The 21,638-nt window shown below is 43.8% G+C and overlaps 1 protein-coding gene across 1 annotated transcript in view; it reads left to right on the forward strand.

The window, feature by feature from the left end:
* Positions 1-21,638, forward strand: part of vps13d (vacuolar protein sorting 13 homolog D) — a 90,688-nt gene that overhangs the window by 66,944 nt on the left and 2,106 nt on the right. The window contains exons 56-69 of the mRNA XM_083769549.1: positions 951-1,108; positions 6,182-6,290; positions 6,807-6,980; positions 7,767-7,868; positions 8,744-8,893; positions 9,442-9,594; positions 10,441-10,537; positions 11,077-11,225; positions 12,361-12,495; positions 12,983-13,150; positions 14,475-14,607; positions 15,146-15,341; positions 16,016-16,147; positions 20,720-20,960. Of these exons, the coding sequence (XP_083625675.1) occupies positions 951-1,108; positions 6,182-6,290; positions 6,807-6,980; positions 7,767-7,868; positions 8,744-8,893; positions 9,442-9,594; positions 10,441-10,537; positions 11,077-11,225; positions 12,361-12,495; positions 12,983-13,150; positions 14,475-14,607; positions 15,146-15,341; positions 16,016-16,147; positions 20,720-20,960 (2,097 nt within the window). The remainder of the gene's footprint in view (positions 1-950; positions 1,109-6,181; positions 6,291-6,806; positions 6,981-7,766; positions 7,869-8,743; positions 8,894-9,441; positions 9,595-10,440; positions 10,538-11,076; positions 11,226-12,360; positions 12,496-12,982; positions 13,151-14,474; positions 14,608-15,145; positions 15,342-16,015; positions 16,148-20,719; positions 20,961-21,638) is intronic.

Here is a 21,638-nt window from a genome sequence, read left to right on the forward strand (position 1 = left end):
AACATTGGCTTGTGAGTGGCTGATCAGTGATCACCCCATAGCAATGATTTGATTGGCTGAGCAAAGTACATGTGTCAGTGCAGGCACACCTTAGCGCACAGCCACGGACAGACTAAGCTGACGCCCGACGCCATTCCGGCTTTTTAGACAGCTGGTGGATGGAAAAGAAGCTCCACCTCCGCGGCTGACTGATGCGACGGCTGTGCGCTAAGGTGTGCCCCCGGCCTATGTTGAAGATAAAAGTGAGGGCAGCAAATTGAAGACGGAAAAGTGAGGACTCAAATTGTGATCGGCCGGAAGGTTCCAGGTGGTCTTAGGGCCGATTCATACTCCTATTTTAGAGCCGAATAAAAGTCCGTTCGGCCCTGTAGAGCCTACAATTTGACGTCATTTGAGGTTCGGGGGGGCGGATACCGTCCTAAAGTCGGCTCTTCGGTGCTAGTGAAAATTTATGACGAGCCGAAATAATTTCGGCACTACAGCGCCGAAACAGAGGTAAAATAGGAGTATGAATCGGCCCTTAGATCTTGAGAGTGTAAAATGAATACGGGTCCATTTGGTTTCATTTTACTCTCTCAAGAATTAAATGATTGCAAAACATCTGCATTTGGCTCCTTAATTTAAAAGATGTCTGCACAATTAGAGAATGTATAAGAATTGTTATTACAAATGCTTACAAATTTCTCCTAATGGTACCAACATCAATACAACATGGAATTGTGGATAAAATGTTATCCAACGACAACAAAATATTCTTTAGTTTTGGGTCTGTGAGGCTAAATGTCATCAAATGGTGGCCCGTGGCTCAAATGCAGAGTAAATAATGGACCTTTACATGAAAAGTGTTGAAAACCACTGTTTTAACACATATATTTGTCAAATAAACCAAACAGGAGCCTGGGAAATAAACCACTGTTTTAACACATATATTTGTCAAATAAACAAAACAGGAGCCTGGGAAGAGGTCTCAGCTGTGGAGGATGACGGGTACAGGCATGCTCTGTCATGAAGGCTCCTCCCCTCCGCAGAGCAAGCCGGCCCAGCCACGCCCACTGGACTCCTCCCTGGTGCTGGACATCGCTGGGCTGGCAGCCGTCACTGATAACAGGTCAGTTATAAAGCCTAAACCACTCCGCTAGGGACTGGGCTGGCAGCTGTCACTGATACCAGGTCAGTTATAAAGCCTAAACCACTCCGCTAGGGACTGGGCTGGCAGCCGTCACTGATAACAGGTCAGTTCATAAAGCCCAAACCTCTCCTCTGGGCTGGCAGCCGTCACTGATAACAGGTCAGTTCATAAAGCCCAAACCTCTCCTCTGGGCTGGCAGCCGTCACTGATAACAGGTCAGTTCATAAAGCCCAAACCTCTCCGCTAGGGACTGGGCTGGCAGCCGTCACTGATAACAGGTCAGTTCATAAAGCCCAAACCTCTCTGCTGGGCTGGCAGCCGTCACTGATAACAGGTCAGTTCATAAAGCCCAAACCTCTCTGCTGGGCTGGCAGCCGTCACTGATAACAGGTCAGTTCATAAAGCCCAAACCACTCCGCTAGGGATTGGGCTGGCAGCCGTCACTGATAACAGGTCAGTTCATAAAGCCCAAAACACTACGCTAGGGACTCCTTAACCCATTCTGACCTGAGATCAGATTCTAAAAATGTCTTCTACATCCTGACAGTTTTCATTCTGACCTGAGATCGGATTAAAAAAATGTCTTCTATGTGAGTCGCTCTTCGATTTAAAAAAAATAGCAGACCTAGATCTGCTATTTTGAAATAGCTAAAGCATAACGTAATGCTAACACCAAAAGGGGTTCCCGCCTAAAATGGGTTAAGGCCAACCACACCAATGCAACTCAATGAGTTGCATTGGTGTGGCTGACCTTAAAACGGTTTTGTCCCAAGGAGGCCCTGCCGGTGTGGTTTGGGCTTAAAGGTCCGCTGACACGCCCCTCGGGAGCTAAGAACTGCTATCAAACAATGCTATCATGATTCTGACGTCAGAGTGTGACAAGCTTTCTCCATCGACTTCTATGCGGGCTCGCCGAGCTTGGTGGCCGTAGTAGCATAGCAACTTATGCTACTATTTTGGTGTCACATTTAGAGTCATATTTCCTATAAATGTAATTGAAAAAAAAAAAAGAAATCGCTCGAAAATCTTCGTTACAATGACATTGAGTTGACGTGTAAGTTTTAGGGTAAACTGTTGCATAATCGCAATTTCACGTGACGAGTTCCATGTTCTCCGTCCTCCCCCCGCTGACATGGCCTCAAACACGGCTAAGTGCTGAACAGGGCTCCGTGCTGCGGAGCTTCACAGGTTACCACTGCCTGTCTAGCGCCACAGCGCCGGGCTAACCTGAGCCCTCTCTCTCTCTCGACTGACTCTCTCTCTCTCACACACACACACACACACACACACACTCTCTCTCTCTCTCTCTCTCTCTCTCTCTCTCTCTCACACACACACACACCGATATGGGGGGGCGCATAGGCGGCGGGTGCGTTTTACCTTTGGGTAGGCTATAATATAACGTGTCTGTTGCTGCAGTGGTGTGAACTGTGAACCGTGCACTGGTGCTGCTGAGTTCTGACAGCCGACTCACAGCTTCTTCTTCTGAATTACTTTATCTTTGCCTTGAAAAAGACATTTTGCGTTTTGCTGTTTCCCAAAACAAACCAGCGCTCGCTACTCTTTGCTACAAAGCGACTGGAAGGACGAGGTTTACAGACATACCAATAGTAGTCAATCATAATGATTAGGCCAGTTGCTGTATAGTGTATAGCCTATCCGATCAGCGATCACCAGGGAGCAGCGACAACACACACACACACACTCCGTCTTGCATCAGCCTTCAGCGCGCATACGGACTGCCTTACGCACCGCCAGTCTCTCCCTCCGTATCTCTCTCTCTCTCTCTCTCTCTCTCTAATAATAATAAAACGCATCACAGAGCGACAACTTGTGAAGATTAGATATATTCGAAGAAACTAGCATTTAGGAACCACTGGAAAAAATAACAAGTATCCGTGCGCAACTTGGAGCTCTCCAATAGCCACACTCAGAAGGCATGTGATGTCTTCGTCACCACCAGAAGTATAATGAAACTTTCATCTCATTAATCATTGACATAGCGTTATTTAGGCTATAATGATCAACTTGTATGGGTGATCATTTTATGTATATCAAATATTATATTAACTCAAGGTAATTAATGCTACAGCTCTGAATATAAATGTCGGAACTGGTGTAAAATGGAGAATAAGCCTGTTGCAGTGTTGCGCACTGAAAACCAGAACAGGTACGCTCGCCCCTTTTCCAACTCACCCCCACGAAAAGTGAAGAACGGTCGCCCTGGGATTTAGAAAAGTGAAGACAGCTTGCCCCAAAGCCATGAATAGCTCGCTCCCAAAGTGTGGTTATCTCGCCCCACAGCGTGGATATCTCGCCCCAAAGCACGGATATCTCGCCCCATGTTTATTTCATGTTTATTTTACCTTATTTCTCATATTAGAACCTTTAGAATCAATGTTGTTTGTCAAAGGAGAACATTTAGAACCAGTTTGTTGTTGGTCAAATGAAAATGATGCATGGTACCCAGGGGGCCAACCACCCCTTTTTTTTAGGAAACCTGCATTTGCCATGACCTCAAAGGTTGTCCACGGTTTTTTATTATTGGGTGTGTCTGGACCCTTATTGTGCATATTTACAAGATGGTGCCTACCCGAAACGTGAAAAAGAAAAGAGACAATGTCTCTTTTCTTTTTCACGTTTGCAGCCATATTGACAATATGCAAGCTCAAGGATATATGTCCCTTCTGGGCCATACATTAGCCAATGGATTAATATTGCTTGTGTTTGCCAAAAGCTGTCAACAATCATGGTAGAAATCATGGTAAAGCACAATTTCGATATTATTAATTTTGACAATTTAGATATTATTTCTGGTGGACAACCTTTGAGGTCATGGCAAATGCAGGTTTCCTAAAAAAAGGGTGGTTTGCCCCCTGGGTACCATGCATCATTTTCATTTGACCAACAACAACAAACTGGTTCTAAATGTTCTCCTTTGACAAACAACATTGATTCTAAAGGTTCTAATATGAGAAATAAGGTAAAATAAACATGAAATAAACATGGGGCGAGATATCCATGCTTTGGGGCGAGATATCCACGCTGTGGGGCGAGATAACCACACTTTGGGAGCGAGCTATTCATGGCTTTGGGGCAAGCTGTCTTCACTTTTCTAAATCCCAGGGCGACCGTTCTTCACTTTTCGTGGGGGTGAGTTGGAAAAGGGGCGAGCGTACCGGTTCTGGTTTTCAGTGCGCAACACTGCAACAGGCTTATTCTCCATTTTACACCAGTTCCGACATTTATATTCAGAGCTGTAGCATTAATTACCTTGAGTTAATATAATATTTGATATACATAAAATGATCACCCATACAAGTTGATCATTATAGTCTAAATAACGCTATGTCAATGATTAATGAGATGAAAGTTTCATTATACTTCTGGTGGTGACGAAGACATCACATGCCTTCTGAGTGTGGCTATTGGAGAGCTCCAAGTTGCGCACGGATACTTGTTATTTTTTCCAGTGGTTCCTAAATGCTAGTTTCTTCGAATATATCTAATCTTCACAAGTTGTCGCGCTGTGATGCGTTTTATTATTATTGGAGAGAGAGAGAGAGAGAGAGAGAGATACGGAGGGAGAGACTGGCGGTGCGTAAGGCAGTCCGTATGCGCGCTGAAGGCTGATGCAAGACGCAGTGTGTGAGTGTGTGTGTGTGTGTTGTCGCTGCTCCCTGGTGATCGCTGATCGGATAGGCTATACACTATACAGCAACTGGCCTAATCATTATGATTGACTACTATTGGTATGTCTGTAAACCTCGTCCTTCCAGTCGCTTTGTAGCAAAGAGTAGCGAGCGCTGGTTTGTTTTGGGAAACAGCAAAACGCAAAATGTCTTTTTCAAGGCAAAGATAAAGTAATTCAGAAGAAGAAGCTGTGAGTCGGCTGTCAGAACTCAGCAGCACCAGTGCACAGTTCACAGTTCACACCACTGCAGCAACACTGACACGTTATATTATAGCCTACCCAAAGGTAAAACGCACCCGCCGCCTATGCGCCCCCCCATATCGGTGTGTGTGTGTGAGAGAGAGAGAGAGAGAGTGTGTGTCTGTGTGTGTGTGTGAGAGAGAGAGAGAGAGAGAGAGGGGGCTCAGGTTAGCCCGACACTGTGGCGCTAGACAGGCAGTGGTAACCTGTGAAGCTCCGCAGCACGGAGCCCTGTTCAGCACTTAGCCGTGTTTGAGGCCATGTCAGCGGGGGGAGGACGGAGAACATGGAACTCGTCACGCGAAATTGCGATTATGCAACAGTTTACCCTAAAACGTACACGTCAACTCAATGTCATTGTAACGAAGATTATTTTTTTTTCAATTTCATTTATAGCCAAAATGACCTAAATGTACCGTCAAAAACGCTAGCCTAGCCACTTGTTGCTAGCGCGGCGCGCCGTAGCCCTGTTTCAAACAATTTCAAACTGTTTTCAGTCAGACCACGTGATGTGCTGTACCACCCATATTAATTTCGGGGCGTGTCAGCGGACCTTTAATGATTCAACGAATCTAGGGGGGATTTTTTTTTATTGTATTATACTGTAGGCCTAAATGTGAATCGCACCATATAGCACCACCACCATGAGGCTGTTTTGGAAATTGTTCATGATTTGAGGCATCTTATCCAACTAGGATGGCTCACAAGAATCGGACAGATCTTGATCACATGACTATCGAGATGATGTGTACCGATTTGCGTGATGCTTGGACAATGTCTGTAAGAGTAATATCATAAAATATGTTTTTGCAAAACCGATAACAGGCAGAGGTTTTTCCTTGGCCTCCAGAGAGTGTGCCGCAGATTAGCTGCTCACGGACGGACATACACAAGGACTGACAGGAGAAAAAACATAGTCTTACCCATGTCTTCAGCCTGGCGGAGACAATTACTCCTCTCTGTTGGGAGAGGAGGACATAATACTTACTTCCAGACTTTATTTTAAGATTCAAACATGGAAGTTGTTGCTGTGAGACTGCCTGGAATGGACTCGGAGAGGCATTTTCTGTCTGGTAGGTTACCATTCTGATCTCTCTCTCTGCCTTCCTCTCTTGAAGTTATGAGCCATTGATGCTGAGGAGGCCAGACTCTCGTCGCAGCACCACCCAGACATGGCACTTCAGCTCAGGCATGCTGACCTGTGGCCTGCCCCGGCTGGTAGTGCAGGTGGGTTGGTCAGAGCTTACATCACACATGCCATACATATCCGCTAACTAGTGCCAAAACTTCTCAAGACAAGTTTGTAAAGACTGAGATTTGTATTTGTACAAAGATTCACTGTGTTGTTGTAGATCGGCTATTTCTTTTCGCAACTTTTGTACGACACTCTTGTATGACGATGTAGGGCGTTCATTCAATTTGACTAAAACCACGAGTTGAAATATGGAGTTAATGCCAGATAGCAACGATATGTTTAGAGTATGTTTGTGCAAAATATTGACTATAAACTGAGATAAAACACTTTTACAAAACAAAAAGATAGCTCATCCAAAATGTAAAAATTTTTTGGATTTGTTTTAATTTCAACTTTCTTATGTATACTGGAGTTTGAGTCTAGCCCTCCACTGAAATCCATTGCTGATGTGCAACCTCTCTTTCTCATTTACTTTTACAAAACAGTTCTATGATTGTAGCGTCTCAACATTTAGTTGCTTTTCCTAATGAATGATCCCTGTCCCTCAGGCCAAGGGCGGGGTGTCAGGCCTGTACGATGGGGCAGAGGTTGTTCTGGGACCAGACTCTGGATTCATGATCAATCCTGGCCCAGACCAGCAATTCATCAACCAAAAGATGAGACCTGGTTCTGGGGTGCTGTCGGTCCAGGTGCTACCGGACGGACCAACAAGAGTGCTGCAGGTTAGGAAAATATATATTTTCTTTCTCTATTTTATTTTATCCCACGATTTTCTAACAATTTTTTTCACCCAGTGTCAGTTATCTAATGTAATCCTGGGCGCTACACTCCCTCTGCCAACCTGGGGAGAGCAACGGACTGACCTCATGCTTTCTTCAATGCATGAGGAGTCTTCTTCCGCTTCTTTTCACCTGACAGGGAGGAGTTTCCCCGGTCGGACATAGCGAGTGGAAGGAACACATTATTCCAACTAGTTCCTTCCCCCTCCATCAGGTGCCCCAGATGGCCAGGGGGATGTAGTTTAGATTACCAGGATTACTGAATGTTTTTTGTGAGGGAACCTACCCTCATTTAATAATTCATACCTTACATTTATTTTACTTTTTTTTATTTATTGTACCACTATTAGTATTATGAAATTCCAGAAATCATATTGTTGAAATACAAACAAGTTACCGGTAATTCTTGCCCAAAAACTGAGATTCCATGGTGTTCCCCTTATACTTTGATGCACGCCAGGGTTGTGTGCCGTAAATAGCTGATCTACAAGCTCACAACTCAATGTGCTGTGAGTGAGCTTGTAGATCGGCTATGTTCGGCTTTATAAGCGTGTGATTTTAAATTATCAGGATTGCATTAGTTGAACTGTATCTGTACACACAGACCTGCCATTTGCAACAGTTTGTTTCTCTGTGTGTGTGTGTGTGTGTGTGTGTGTGTGTGTGTGTGTGTGTGTGTGTGTGTGTGTGTGTGTGTGTGTGTGTGTGTGTGTGCACACGCGTGTGTAGATCAGTGACTTCAACCAGCGGCGAATGATCCGGGCTTCCACCGCGGAGGACGATCCACACAAAGAAAGTGTTCCAAAGAAAGATCCTGAACAGGAGCTAGAGGTACATGAGACACATTCACATCACATACTGGACATTAGCTAGAGGGACATGGAGACACATTCACATCACATACTGGACAGGAGCTAGAGGGACATGGAGACACATTCACATCACATACTGGACAGGAGCTAGAGCGATATGAGACACATTCACATCACATACTGGACAGGAGCTAGAGGGACATGGAGACACATTCACATCACATACTGGACAGGAGCTAGAGGGACATGGAGACACATTCACATCACACACTGGACAGGAGCTAGAGGGACATGAGACACATTCACATCACATACTGAACAGGAGCTAGAGGGACATGAGACACATTCACATCACATACTGGACAGGAGCTAGAGGGACATGAGACACATTCACATCACATACTGAACAGGAGCTAGAGGGACATGGAGACACATTCACATCACATACTGGACAGGAGCTAGAGGGACATGAGACACATTCACATCACATACTGAACAGGAGCTAGAGGGACATGAGACACATTCACATCACATACTGGACAGGAGCTAGAGGTACATGGAGACACATTCACATCACATACACAATTTATTTGAAAGCTTTAGTTACTAGTTACTCTGATTATTATTGCAAAACATTGATTTCAGTTTGGTTCTTTTTTTTCTTCCTCATTATTTTTTTATATATTAAACTGCCGCCTTGTGGCCATTGGAGGTAGTTAACCCCTACCGACAGAAATGATTGGTTTACTACTCATAGCCCTTTGTCTCCTGGGCACAGAAAGTTTTAAATCCAATTCTATTTACTGTGGAATTAGTTTTACTTTTAAGTAACACAATTGAGTAGCGGTACTTTTTCACCACCTGTGAAGTGTGAACCCCACTGTGAACGAACAGGTGTTGGTGAGCCTGGAGGACGGCGTGGGTGTCTCTCTGGTCAACAAGCTGCCGGAGGAGCTGGTCTTCACCACGCTGTCGGGCATCGACGTCCACTTCACCCGCACGGCCGCCAGCGAGGTGCTGGAGCTCAAGGTCCAGAACATCCAGGTCAGGGTTTGATTACGTCCACTAAAAACTACGACGAAAAAAGAAATCCGTCGAATGTTCGCCGTTTTTTCCATGGAGGAAAAGCGGAATTAAAGAAAACTAAGCCATGATGACTTTAAATCAAAGACGAAATAAATATACTGACAATTGGGACTAGTCATTTCATGGTTGGCTGCATGGTGAAATTAGCCACAATTAGCCCGCCAAAATACATATTAGTCGACTAAAACTTTCAGGTCATGCCACATTTCCTGAAAACAGTAAACTTCTCAATAAAGAAATCTGCAATAAAGAAATAATTTCTGAAATAATGAAATAAAGAAAGCTCCATCCATCATCTGCTGAAATTTCTTTAGCCCAGCACCCAGCCTGTCCCAGCCTGCGTATTCTATGTCCACTCTAACTTGAACAATAACCCTAAAAAATACGCATGAAAAAACACTGTGATAATATTACGTATTGTGAAGAAATATGGTGACATAATATTGTTCCTCCTCCAGGTGGACAACCAGCTGAAATATGGTGACATAATATTGTTCCTCCTCCAGGTGGACAACCAGCTGCTGGGCACCACGCAGCCCGTCATGCTCTGCGTGACCCCTGCAGGCTCTAGTGACGGCAGCATGGTGGACAGTGGCGCCGCCCTGCAGGTCAACTCCGTGAAGGTTCCGAGCAACCTCATGCTCACGGACCTCTTCAAGGCCAGTTGTTTTTTTTGTTTTTTTACCAGCTGCTATGCAATAATTAACAGCTGGTAATTAATTGATTTAATCATTTCTAGTTTTCTACTATTTACTCGATATTCGTAATATCAAAGAATACCGGCGGTTCTGCTGCTAGAATAATGAATGAATTGCATTTTTATAGTGCTTTTCCAAGTGCTCAAAGCGCTTTACAATGGTTCATTCATTCATTCATACATTGGGAGGTGAACCGGCGAACAGTCGACACCAGTGTCCTCACCTCCCACATTCACACACCAATGGTAGCAAGCTCACACCGACCAACTCATTAGAGGCAATGTCTTGCCCAAGGACTCATTATGCAGAACGTTCCTTTCACAAGTTTTCGAATGTATACAAATATTTTTATATTTACAAATGGCCGGAATGTATATATTATAGGGCTGAAGTGGGTAATGTATGTTTTGTATAATAATACAATGTAATTAGTAACTAAAGCTTTCAAATGAATTATGTGCAGTAAAAGTACAATATTTGGATCCGAAATGTATAACTCAAGTAACTCAAGTAAAGTACAATTACCTCAACATTGTACTTACGTAAATGTACTTGGTTGCTTTCCACCGCTGCAAAAGCATTATTGTCTGTATGCGGTTTCTGCATCTTTAAGTTTGCATGCTTTTTTTCGCCATGGGCGAGAAGTACGTTTTATATGTTTTCCTTCTATGTCTTAAACTTAAACAAAGGAACCAGATCAAAGATTTCTTCCTGTTCCTTGCCGTGATAAAAGGTTGTGCGATTTTGACCCATTCAGTTGGTACTGTATGGAAAGTAAACAGAGTCATTGCATATTATTTTCCACAGCATCTCATGGTGACGGCCAGACGCTTCACCGTTATCATCGAGGAGAAGCTACTGCTTAAGCTGCTCAGCTTCTTTGGATACGGACAGACGGAAGCAGGTGGGCATACCGTAGTTCAGTGGTTTTCAACCAGTGGTCCTTGAGGGGGTTCCAGGTGGTCCCCAGATAAATGGTAGCCAGCCTAAATCTTTTTGGTCTTTGTTAAAATTGTAAGATGAAATGAATACATTCAATGTTCATTCTATGACCAAAATAAAACTGAACTGAACTGAAAAAAATTACCCTTTAGATCGTTAACTCTTGAGAGTGTAAAATTAAACCATTTGGTTTCATTAAAAAGTCTACAGACTCTACACAATAGATTGTAGAATAATTGTTATTTTGATCGATACAGCACGGAATTGTGGACAAAGATAACAAAATATTCTTCAGTTTTCCGTCTGTGAGCCTAATTCTCATCAAATGTTGGTTCCGTGGCTCAGATGCACAATAAATAATGGGCATTGATATGAAAATGTTGGAAACCTTCAAACCACTGCTGTAGTTGGCTGCGAAGAGTCTCCATTTAACAGTAACAAAATATCAGTGGAGTTTCATGAATAATTCATGCTGCGATCCTTGTGTCTGATGGAATGCAGAGGTGGAGAGACTAGACGAGAACCTCTACGAGCGGACCAGCGAGGACACTGGCGCTATCAAGCGCTACTACTTTGAGAACCTGAAGATCAGCCTTCCTCAGGTCAAACTGAGCGTGTTCACCTCCCACAAGCTCCCTGCGGATTTAAAGGTAAGGCAACTGTCAACATTCACCAAGGTTATATATTAAAACATCATTACTTGATCTTATATTTGATCTAATATTTGACATTAAAAACTAGTTGAAACTAATTCTACAGTAAATAGAATAGAATTTAACACTTTTTATTCCCAGGAATATTCAGAATAAAGGCGCTACAGTGCCCAGCAGATGAGTCAGATTTTACTCTGAAAAGCCCCGCCTTCCATTACCCCTCTAAACCGGGAGACATAATCTTCCATTATTACGTTACGCTGTCACATCTAAACTCTCCAGAAGCGTTTATATTCCAAAAGAGATGCTAGGTGCAGAAATGAAGACCATTGCCGTTTCGATCAAAACCACGAGATTTAGAGATATATATTTTTTAAAGGTATATTCAGTGATTTCACTCAAAAAACCTTAGGTTTCGTTTTTGGCTGTGGGACCCAGCCTTTCGTCCAATCAGGATAGAGAGTCAAAAACGAAACCTAAGGTTTTTTGACCCCCAGGGGTTAACTGGGGACAGGGAGGAACTCCTTATGTGGTCAGCACACTCTATAGTAGGGAGGATTATCACAACAAAACAAAAAAATAAGTGATATTTGAATTAAGTGAAATCACTGAATATACCTTTAAGATGCTAAATTATGGTGGAGAAAATAAGGCGGTGAACTTAAAGAAGTTCCAACTAAGGAACTGAACAGAGCTGTTCAGTTCAAGTAGAAAACCCTTTTAATGAATGAGTCTGTAGCAAGGAAAGAATTAAAAAGATAATGCAGGTGACCAGCGTGTTTCGGCCAGAGGCCTTCATCAAGGTCTACTACTGGTGAATATTTAAAGTCTTACATCCATTCCACTGGTCTGTTGACACAAAGACGTTGGGCAATGAATTTAACAACGGCAACAATTTGAATTGGGATTGGGGACACCAAATTCCTACTATTACTACTTTAAATTGCAATCACTGTATTAAAACAAGCATGACACTATAGTAAGTCCGGCTGTGCATGCCTTTTCTTTACAACTTGGCGTACCACCATAATAGAGCATAAGTCCCCACGTATACAAGTAGATTTCCCCTGTTGAGTTACTGCCAGTGCTGTATTTGTTCTCTCAGTGTTATTTCATCCTAAACTCACCACAGGCTCTCAAGGGAGCGCTGGGCTTCCCGCTCATTCGCTTTGAGGACGCTGTGATCAACATGTACCCCTTCACCAGGGTCCACCCGTACGAGACCCAGGAGATCATCATTAATGACATCTTCAAGCACTTCAGAGAGGTGAGAGGAGCATTCCCGACACGATTTATCGGGCGGGCTGAGTAATGAGGGACTTCAAATCAATATTGGCATAATTTCAAACTTGCCTCAATTATGATTGATGAACGCTTATAAAAGAAAATGTATTCGTTGCTGTCAGGAGGAAACCACCTACTGTAACTCCATTTTTGAGATTTGAGATTTTTCTTTTCCTTAAATCACTGCTATTGAACACCCTGTCTGTGTGTTGTTTCGAAAATATTGAACCAATGGAAAGAAGTAAAAAGAAAAGGTTAAAACGCTTTGGACAAAACCTCTTAACCTCCATTGGACCCTCAAACTGTCTGCTAAAGCAACTAACGTCAACAACCCTCTCGTGCAAGTAATTGACAATATATAAAGTCAACACCAACTTTTAAGAGGCAGTATTGCATGAGGCAGTAAAAAGTGGTGAAGTGGTCCCTTAATGAAATGAATAATCTCTGGCTGTGTCCTCCTCCCCCAACAGGAGCTGATCAGCCAGGCGGCTCAGATCCTGGGCTCGGTAGACTTCCTGGGGAACCCCATGGGGCTCCTCAACGACGTCACCGAGGGCATGTCGGAGCTCATCAAGTACGGCAACGTGGGCGGCCTCATCCGCAACGTCACCCACGGCGTGTCCAACTCCGCTGCCAAGGTGTGTGCCACGTTCTTTATGTGTTCAACACATTGAGACCTGAGGCTGAGATCAGATTCTAGAAAATGTATTTTCTGAAAAAACCCTATGTTTCTATGTCTAAATGGGTTAAACTCACAGCTTTGATTCCCCCTTACCTCTACTCTGTGTAAGGCATACCGCGGTATCCAGTTCCAGCGTTGGATGGAGCCGTTGTGTGTTGGGCTTCATATTATTATTATTATTATAACGATTATTATTATCATATATTTTTATTTATTGAATTCAAAACAACTTTTCGCTCAATATCCCGATACCGCCATACCATGGGTAAACAGTGATTTATTACTGGGATAACAAAAAAAGCATACCGTCCCAGCCCTCAGGGATGCATCTCTGCTATAGAAGGAACATTGAATACATACCGTCCCAGCCCTCAGGGATAGAAGGAACATCTAATAGAGGGCATCAGCGAGTAATACGCGATCATCGTTCTATCCACGAGATGACAAGTGAAAGCCAGAGACGAAGCATCTTCTACAACTAAACAAAAGCCTGCTATGTCTCAGTATTGAGACATGCTCCAATAATTCTGTCTGATGACAACATAACATCAAACAAACTGCGTATTTTATAACTGTGTCGCTCTCTCTCTCTTCCCCTCTGTGACCCCTTTTCCACCGGTTGGTTCCCAATGGGAACTGGTTCAGTTCTTTTTGGTTTTTAGTCCATGAGCCAGAGCTCTAAAATTGGTGGGCAAACTATACCCTATATTAAATTGTTTATAGGATCAATACAAGTAAATTAATACATGATAACCCTTCCACAGCAGTAGCTTTTTCATATTTTCGATTATTTTGCATATTTTCCTACATAATGCCTCATTTGCATATTTAGAAAATGTATAAAATGTTTTTTTAATATAATAGATCATTGTCTTCATGTAAGTACTCAATTGGGGAAGTTTCACGGTGATAACAATCAAATATAGGTATGGTTTTGCCCACTCAATTCATAATTAACGTTTCAATTTTGGAGCTCTGGCTCATGGACTAAAAACCAAAAAGAACTGAACCGGTTCCCATTGGGAACCAACCGGTGGAAAAGGGGCCTGTGTGTACTGTATCTCTCGCCCTCTCTCTGTTGCATGCATCTGCATCTGTATGGTGCCGTGTGAAAGAGTTTCTGCATGCACAACGGGACAACTATGTTAACAAAATGACAATACCTGTTTGTATCATCAACTAGGATAGCTAACGCTAGTCTATTCTGTGAGCTTTCTGATGATGTGGACACGGATGTGATTGAACTCTTTGTCATTCCCTCGTCTCTATTTTTTTTCCAGTTTGCCGGCACCTTGTCGGACGGTCTGGGTAAGACCATGGACAACCGACACCAGAGTGAACGAGAGTACATCCGATACCACGGAGCCACCAGCGGAGAGCATCTGGTGGCGGGGATCCATGGACTGGCTCACGGTAGGACTGTTAACACAGAAGATTGTGTGCACATCTCAACACCTATATATTTAGGCCAGGTGCTGGATGTCACGCTACGACTGTTCAGTGTTGTTGTACAAAACCTGTTCTATAACAACAACAACACACCAGTGAAGACGTGCTGTACGTTATTGCTATTATCATTGTTAATGTTACTTGTCTTCCACTAATCACACTGTCAGGTGATCAAAGAGATAGATCAAAGAGATAGATCAAATAAGGTAAGAAAATATAAGACATAAGGAGCTTGCACACTGAAGTCAGTTTTTATCATGTGCTTTTTTAAATTATCCTTTATCCAATGAAATCGTTACGCACAGCATCCTTGGACACAGACTCTGATATACTACTACTGTGTCACTCTGCAAAGCTGCTCTGCAAGCTCACAGCACGCGTCGCCGTGTTGTGAGCTTGTAAAGCTTCTATTTTCAAAAACCAAACGATTGAAAATGTTTGACCAAAATAGGGCCACCTGATTGGAAGTGCTTAAACAAAAGCCAGTGTTTATTCTCTCCAGGCATCATCGGTGGCATGACCAGCATCATCACCTCCACGGTGGAAGGGGTGAAGACCGAGGGGGGCGTCAGCGGCTTCTTCTCAGGCCTGGGCAAAGGCCTGGTCGGCACGGTGACCAAACCGGTGGCCGGCGCGTTGGACTTTGCCTCGGAGACGGCGCAGACGGTCAGGGACATGGCCAGCCTCAGCAACCACAGGTGGAGCCTTTTGCTCATCATCATCACGTCGTTATAGACATGCTGAATTATTATGTCATTATGTTATCATTGCCTGCCTTTCACAGTTGAAAACTTTAAATGGGACATTCTGCATAATGAGTATGTTCTACTTTTGGTAACAGTAAATTTTTGATACCAATACCTTTGTACTTTTTACTAAAGTAAATTTTGAATTCCGAACTTTCACTTGTAACTGAGCACAGTTCTAAATTGCAGTATTGATAACTTTGATAACTAACCCCTTTTGGTGTTTTAAGCATTATGTTATGCTTTAGCTATTGAAAAAGCAGATCTACAAGCTCATAGTGCGGCACCGAGTGCCGTGCTACGAGCTTGTAAGTCTGCTATTTTAGAAAAATCGTGAAAATGTATATATTCTTTCAGAGCGAACGTTTTTAACTCAAATCTTTGCTTCTGGGGGGGTCCCTGGAACAATATATTTTCAGATGGGGGGTCGGCGGCCAATTACATATATTTTTGGGGGTCCTTGACATGAAAATGTTTGAAAAGCACTGACATTCAGAAAACTGTCAGAATTTAGAAGGCATTTGTAGAATCGTCCTCAGGTCTAAATGGGTAAAAAAAAAACAGCAATTGAGTCCTTTTTTCCACCACTGCCATTCCAAGCGTCTTGTTTATGTCCCTCCCTGCAGGCTGAGTGTGCAGAGAGTGAGGAAGCCTCGGTGCTGTAAGGGGCCCCAGGGCCTCCTGCCTCGCTTCTCCCCCACGCAGGCCGACGGACAGGAGCAGCTGTTCCGCCTCACCGACAACATCCACTCTGAGTTGTACGTTTCTCTTTATTTCACCCTATTTATTTATCCATGTCTATAAAAGTCTCTGTATGTCTGTGATCCACGTAACTCGAGAACTGTTCGCCCCGCCGACTTCAAATTTGACACCCCCACAAGGAATGGTGCCCGGTGTCGGGTCCGTCGCCTGTTGCCCAGAACGAAGCACAAAAGACACCCCCCCCCCCTCCCCCAATGGACACTGATCACCCCCTAGATCTCCATATATGGAGATGGCCTATTCTGACATCATAATGATGTCCTCGCCCTTTATTAGCCAATTGGTCACAATTGGCACACACACTCCTATCCTGGAGGATAGGAGTGTGTGTGATGTTTGGCAAAATGTTTAGGAGTAATATAAATGTGTGTGTGTGTGTGTGTGTGTGTGTGTGTGTGTGTGTGTGTGTGTGTGTGTGTGAGACGCGGCCTGTTGTAGCGCCACCATGACGCTGATTTGAAAACTGTCAAGTGGCATTTCTTCCTCAGCCTAGTGGGAATATGCATGCACAGTTTCACCGCAATCGGACGCTGTGTTGAGGAGTTGTAGCGATTTGTACAAAACGGGTACAAAGCGGGCTACTCCTGAACACTTTAGAAGCCAATCATAGCCAATCAGGATGGATTATGAGAAATCACATGACTATGGAGAGCATGTGTACCGATTTGCATGAAATTTGGATAAAATCTGAAGGAGTAATATTAGAAAATGTGTTTTACATATGTCGACCTTCTTGTGGCGCTATGAAGAGCAGATGTGAAAAATTCCAGGCAAAGGTTTTTCCTTGGCCTCTAGGGAGTGTGCATACAAAGTTTTACACAGATCCCAATTAGAGGTGAAAACACTAATCGGTCAGTTATAGCGCCACCATGAGGCTGAGTTGAAAATGTTCCAGTGGTATTTCTTCCTCGGCCTAGTGGGAATGTGTGCACAATTTCACGGAAATCACACGATGTGTTCATGATTTGCGGCATTTTGTTTGAAACTGAGCACTCCTGCGAACTTTGGAAGCCAATATTAGCCAATCAGGATAGAGTCTGAAAAGTTTCGTTGAATGGCTCTAGAGAGACTGTGTACAATTTGCATAATGTTTGGACAAAATCTGTAGGTGTACTGTCCAAAATTTTTTTTGCACAAAGCGGCCTCCTGGTGGCGCTATAAGAGGCCAATGTGAGGCCAGGGATTAGCTGTCCACAGACACACGGACACACAAACGGACGGACGGACGGAGTGCAAAACATACTCTCTCCCCGTGCCTTCGGCCTGGTGGAGACAATTAAGATACCAACCGAAGCATGTTGGCTCTCTTTTACTCATACAATGGGATGTAACGATAACACCCAGGAGACATCCTTACTGGATGCCTGAACACCCAGGAGACATCCTTACTGGATGTAACGATAACACCCAGGAGACATCCTTACTGGATGTAACGATAACACCCAGGAGACATCCTTACTGGATGTAACGATAACACCCAGGAGACATCCTTACTGGATGTAATGATAACACCCAGGAGACATCCTTACTGGATGTAATGATAACACCCAGGAGACATCCTTACTGGATGTAACGATAACACCCAGGAGACATCCTTACTGGATGTAATGATAACACCCAGGAGACATCCTTACTGGATGTAACGATAACACCCAGGAGACATCCTTACTGGATGTAACGATAACACCCAGGAGACATCCTTACTGGATGTAACGATAACACCCAGGAGACATCCTTACTGGATGTAACGATAACACCCAGGAGACATCCTTACTGGATGTAACGATAACACCCAGGAGACATCCTTACTGGATGTAACGATAACACCCAGGAGACATCCTTACTGGATGTAACGATAACACCCAGGAGACATCCTTACTGGATGTAATGATAACACCCAGGAGACATCCTTACTGGATGTAATGATAACACCCAGGAGACATCCTTACTGGATGTAACGATAACACCCAGGAGACATCCTTACTGGATGTAACGATAACACCCAGGAGACATCCTTACTGGATGTAACGATAACACCCAGGAGACATCCTTACTGGATGTAACGATAACACCCAGGAGACATCCTTACTGGATGTAATGATAACACCCAGGAGACATCCTTACTGGATGTAATGATAACACCCAGGAGACATCCTTACTGGATGTAACGATAACACCCAGGAGACATCCTTACTGGATGTAACGATAACACCCAGGAGACATCCTTACTGGATGTAACGATAACACCCAGGAGACATCCTTACTGGATGCCTGAACACCCAGGAGACATCCTTACTGGATGTAACGATAACACCCAGGAGACATCCTTACTGGATGTAACGATAACACCCAGGAGACATCCTTACTGGATGCCTGAACACCCAGGAGACATCCTTACTGGATGTAACGATAACACCCAGGAGACATCCTTACTGGATGTAACGATAACACCCAGGAGACATCCTTACTGGATGTAACGATAACACCCAGGAGACATCCTTACTGGATGTAATGATAACACCCAGGAGACATCCTTACTGGATGTAATGATAACACCCAGGAGACATCCTTACTGGATGTAATGATAACACCCAGGAGACATCCTTACTGGATGTAACGATAACACCCAGGAGACATCCTTACTGGATGCCTGAACACCCAGGAGACATCCTTACTGGATGTAACGATAACACCCAGGAGACATCCTTACTGGATGTAACGATAACACCCAGGAGACATCCTTACTGGATGCCTGAACACCCAGGAGACATCCTTACTGGATGTAATGATAACACCCAGGAGACATCCTTACTGGATGTAATGATAACACCCAGGAGACATCCTTACTGGATGTAATGATAACACCCAGGAGACATCCTTACTGGATGTAACGATAACACCCAGGAGACATCCTTACTGGATGTAATGATAACACCCAGGAGACATCCTTACTGGATGTAATGATAACACCCAGGAGACATCCTTACTGGATGTAACGATAACACCCAGGAGACATCCTTACTGGATGTAATGATAACACCCAGGAGACATCCTTACTGGATGTAATGATAACACCCAGGAGACATCCTTACTGGATGTAATGATAACACCCAGGAGACATCCTTACTGGATGTAACGATAACACCCAGGAGACATCCTTACTGGATGTAACGATAACACCCAGGAGACATCCTTACTGGATGTAACGATAACACCCAGGAGACATCCTTACTGGATGTAATGATAACACCCAGGAGACATCCTTACTGGATGCCTGAACCACCTCGATTGACTCCTGTCTACGTGCAAAGGAGCAGCAGCTCTGCTCCAAGTCTCTCACAGATGACTGAGCTTCTTCTCACCCAAAGCCTAATTTATGCTGTCGCGTGATGAAGCATGACTCAGGCTTTCGAGGGGGATGCCAGCCACCCTGCTGAGAAAACCTTCATTCCTTAACCATGCTGTAGGTGAGAGTAGCAGCAATGAAGATTGACCGGTTTAGATCGAGAGCTTCGACTTGTGTCTCAACTCCGTTTTCATCACATGATCACAGCGGTGTGAAATACACACTGATGTGAACGCACTTCCACTCTTGCTGCTCTGATTCTGCTGCTGATCTTCCGCTCTGTCCTACGACCCCACCCCCCCCACTCATGAACATTCTCTTTTATTATGTTTTGAAAACAGATAGCATTTATTACATTAATACCAATTTGATTTTGGTTGATTGGTGGTGTTGTGCTTTGTAAGTCGCCCTGTCTACGAGCATCGGATAAATCACTAGTTAATTGGTTAATTTGTGTGATTTGTGGTCAGTAGGTTAAGACATATAAACCAAAAAGAAAACGCATCTGTGTCACATTAGCTTTTAAGCAGAGAAAAAAGAGGAACTAACCAGGTGCTCAATAGAGGTAGCAGGATGTGATAATGATAAAAAGGTGCTCACACGGATCAAAAAAGGGATCAATCCTTCTTGCCCTGATGAAGACCTGTTAGGTCGAAACATGTTGGCAGTTGCCTTTTAATTAAATAAAAGCGTTCCTCATTTTTTCTTTGTGTGCCCGGATCCTTCTCTTTTTAGCTTTTAGGCACTTATTATTATTTTAAACTTTAGCTATTGAAAAATAGCAGATCTACAAGCTCATAGCGTGGCTAATAGCTTGTAGATCTGCTATTTTTGAAAACCACTTAAAATCTTTGCAATTCTTTGAATATATTTTTTCACAGAGAACTAAAATCTTTGCTTCTGGGGGGGGGGGTCCCTGGAACAACATATTTTGAGATTGGATATCATTCTGGGGGTCCTTGACATGAAAACGTTTGAGTATCACTGACAGAAACATAGTTGCTTTTTTTGTCATGATTTAGAAGACATTTGTAGAAAGTGTTGAGATGAAGGCTATTTTCTTTCTGACACCCCTCCTCCAGTGTTGATTTCATCGACTAAAAAACATTCCGGGTGACAAAAATGTGACTAAAACTAAGTGAAAACTATTCAAGAGACCATGACTAAAACTAAAATCAAAATTTGCTGCCAAAATCAACACTCCTCCTCTCTCCTCCTCCAGCTTCATCGCGGTGGAGCCCATTGACAGCTACTGCGTGCTCATCTCCTCCAAGGTGGTGTACTTCCTGAAGCCCGGTGAGTACGTGGACCGTGAGGCCATCTTCCTGGAGGTCAAGTACGACGACCTCTACCACTGCCTGGTCTCCAAGGACCACGGTAAGGTCTACGTTCAGCTCACCAAGAAGGCCGAGAGCACCAGCAGCGGTGTCGCCATGCCTGGCCCCTCGCACCAGAAACCCATGGTGAGACACCTCGCTCGCGCTGCCCTGACGCAGACCTCCGCAGTGTCGATTTCGTCAACTAAATACTATGACAAAAAAAATGTAAAAAAGCTACGATGACTGAAACTAAGACTAAATATTATTGACAATTTCGTCAACAAATAAAAACTAGACTAAAATGTTAGGAAGGCACTAGTGGACAAGATATCTGGTATAAGTCATTTTACACTTGGTTTGCATGCTGAAAATAGCCGATCTACAAGCTCACAACGCGGTGCACTAAAATCTGTCATTACGACAGCATCAAGGCCCGCCAAAATACATTTTAGTATTTTAGTATGATTTACAAGCTCAAAACACGTCTCAGTGTGACGCGTTTTGAGCTTGTAGATCGGCTATTTTTGCTATATTTGAATTGAATTGAAATACATGTTTGAGCATGAGCTCATGAGCTGCATGCAGGGCTGGTTGGGCCCTAGGTGGCGCTATTAGCGAGATCTGTAGAGTATGGGGTCAGACTCCTGTATGGGGTCCTCATACCCAACAGCAGTGCTCATAAGCAGATGCAGCAAAAAGCAGCCTACCGGTGTTGTGGAGCTGCTGCGTTGACATTGATCTCCTCCTTTCCCCAATTTACGCAAACATTGTGTGAATACTTCCACAGCCTTATGGATAAACTATCCGTCTTCTCCCAATCTT

Source organism: Protomyctophum parallelum (genome assembly GCF_964188405.1).
Source record: "Protomyctophum parallelum genome assembly, chromosome: 7".
Taxonomy (NCBI): domain Eukaryota; kingdom Metazoa; phylum Chordata; class Actinopteri; order Myctophiformes; family Myctophidae; genus Protomyctophum; species Protomyctophum parallelum.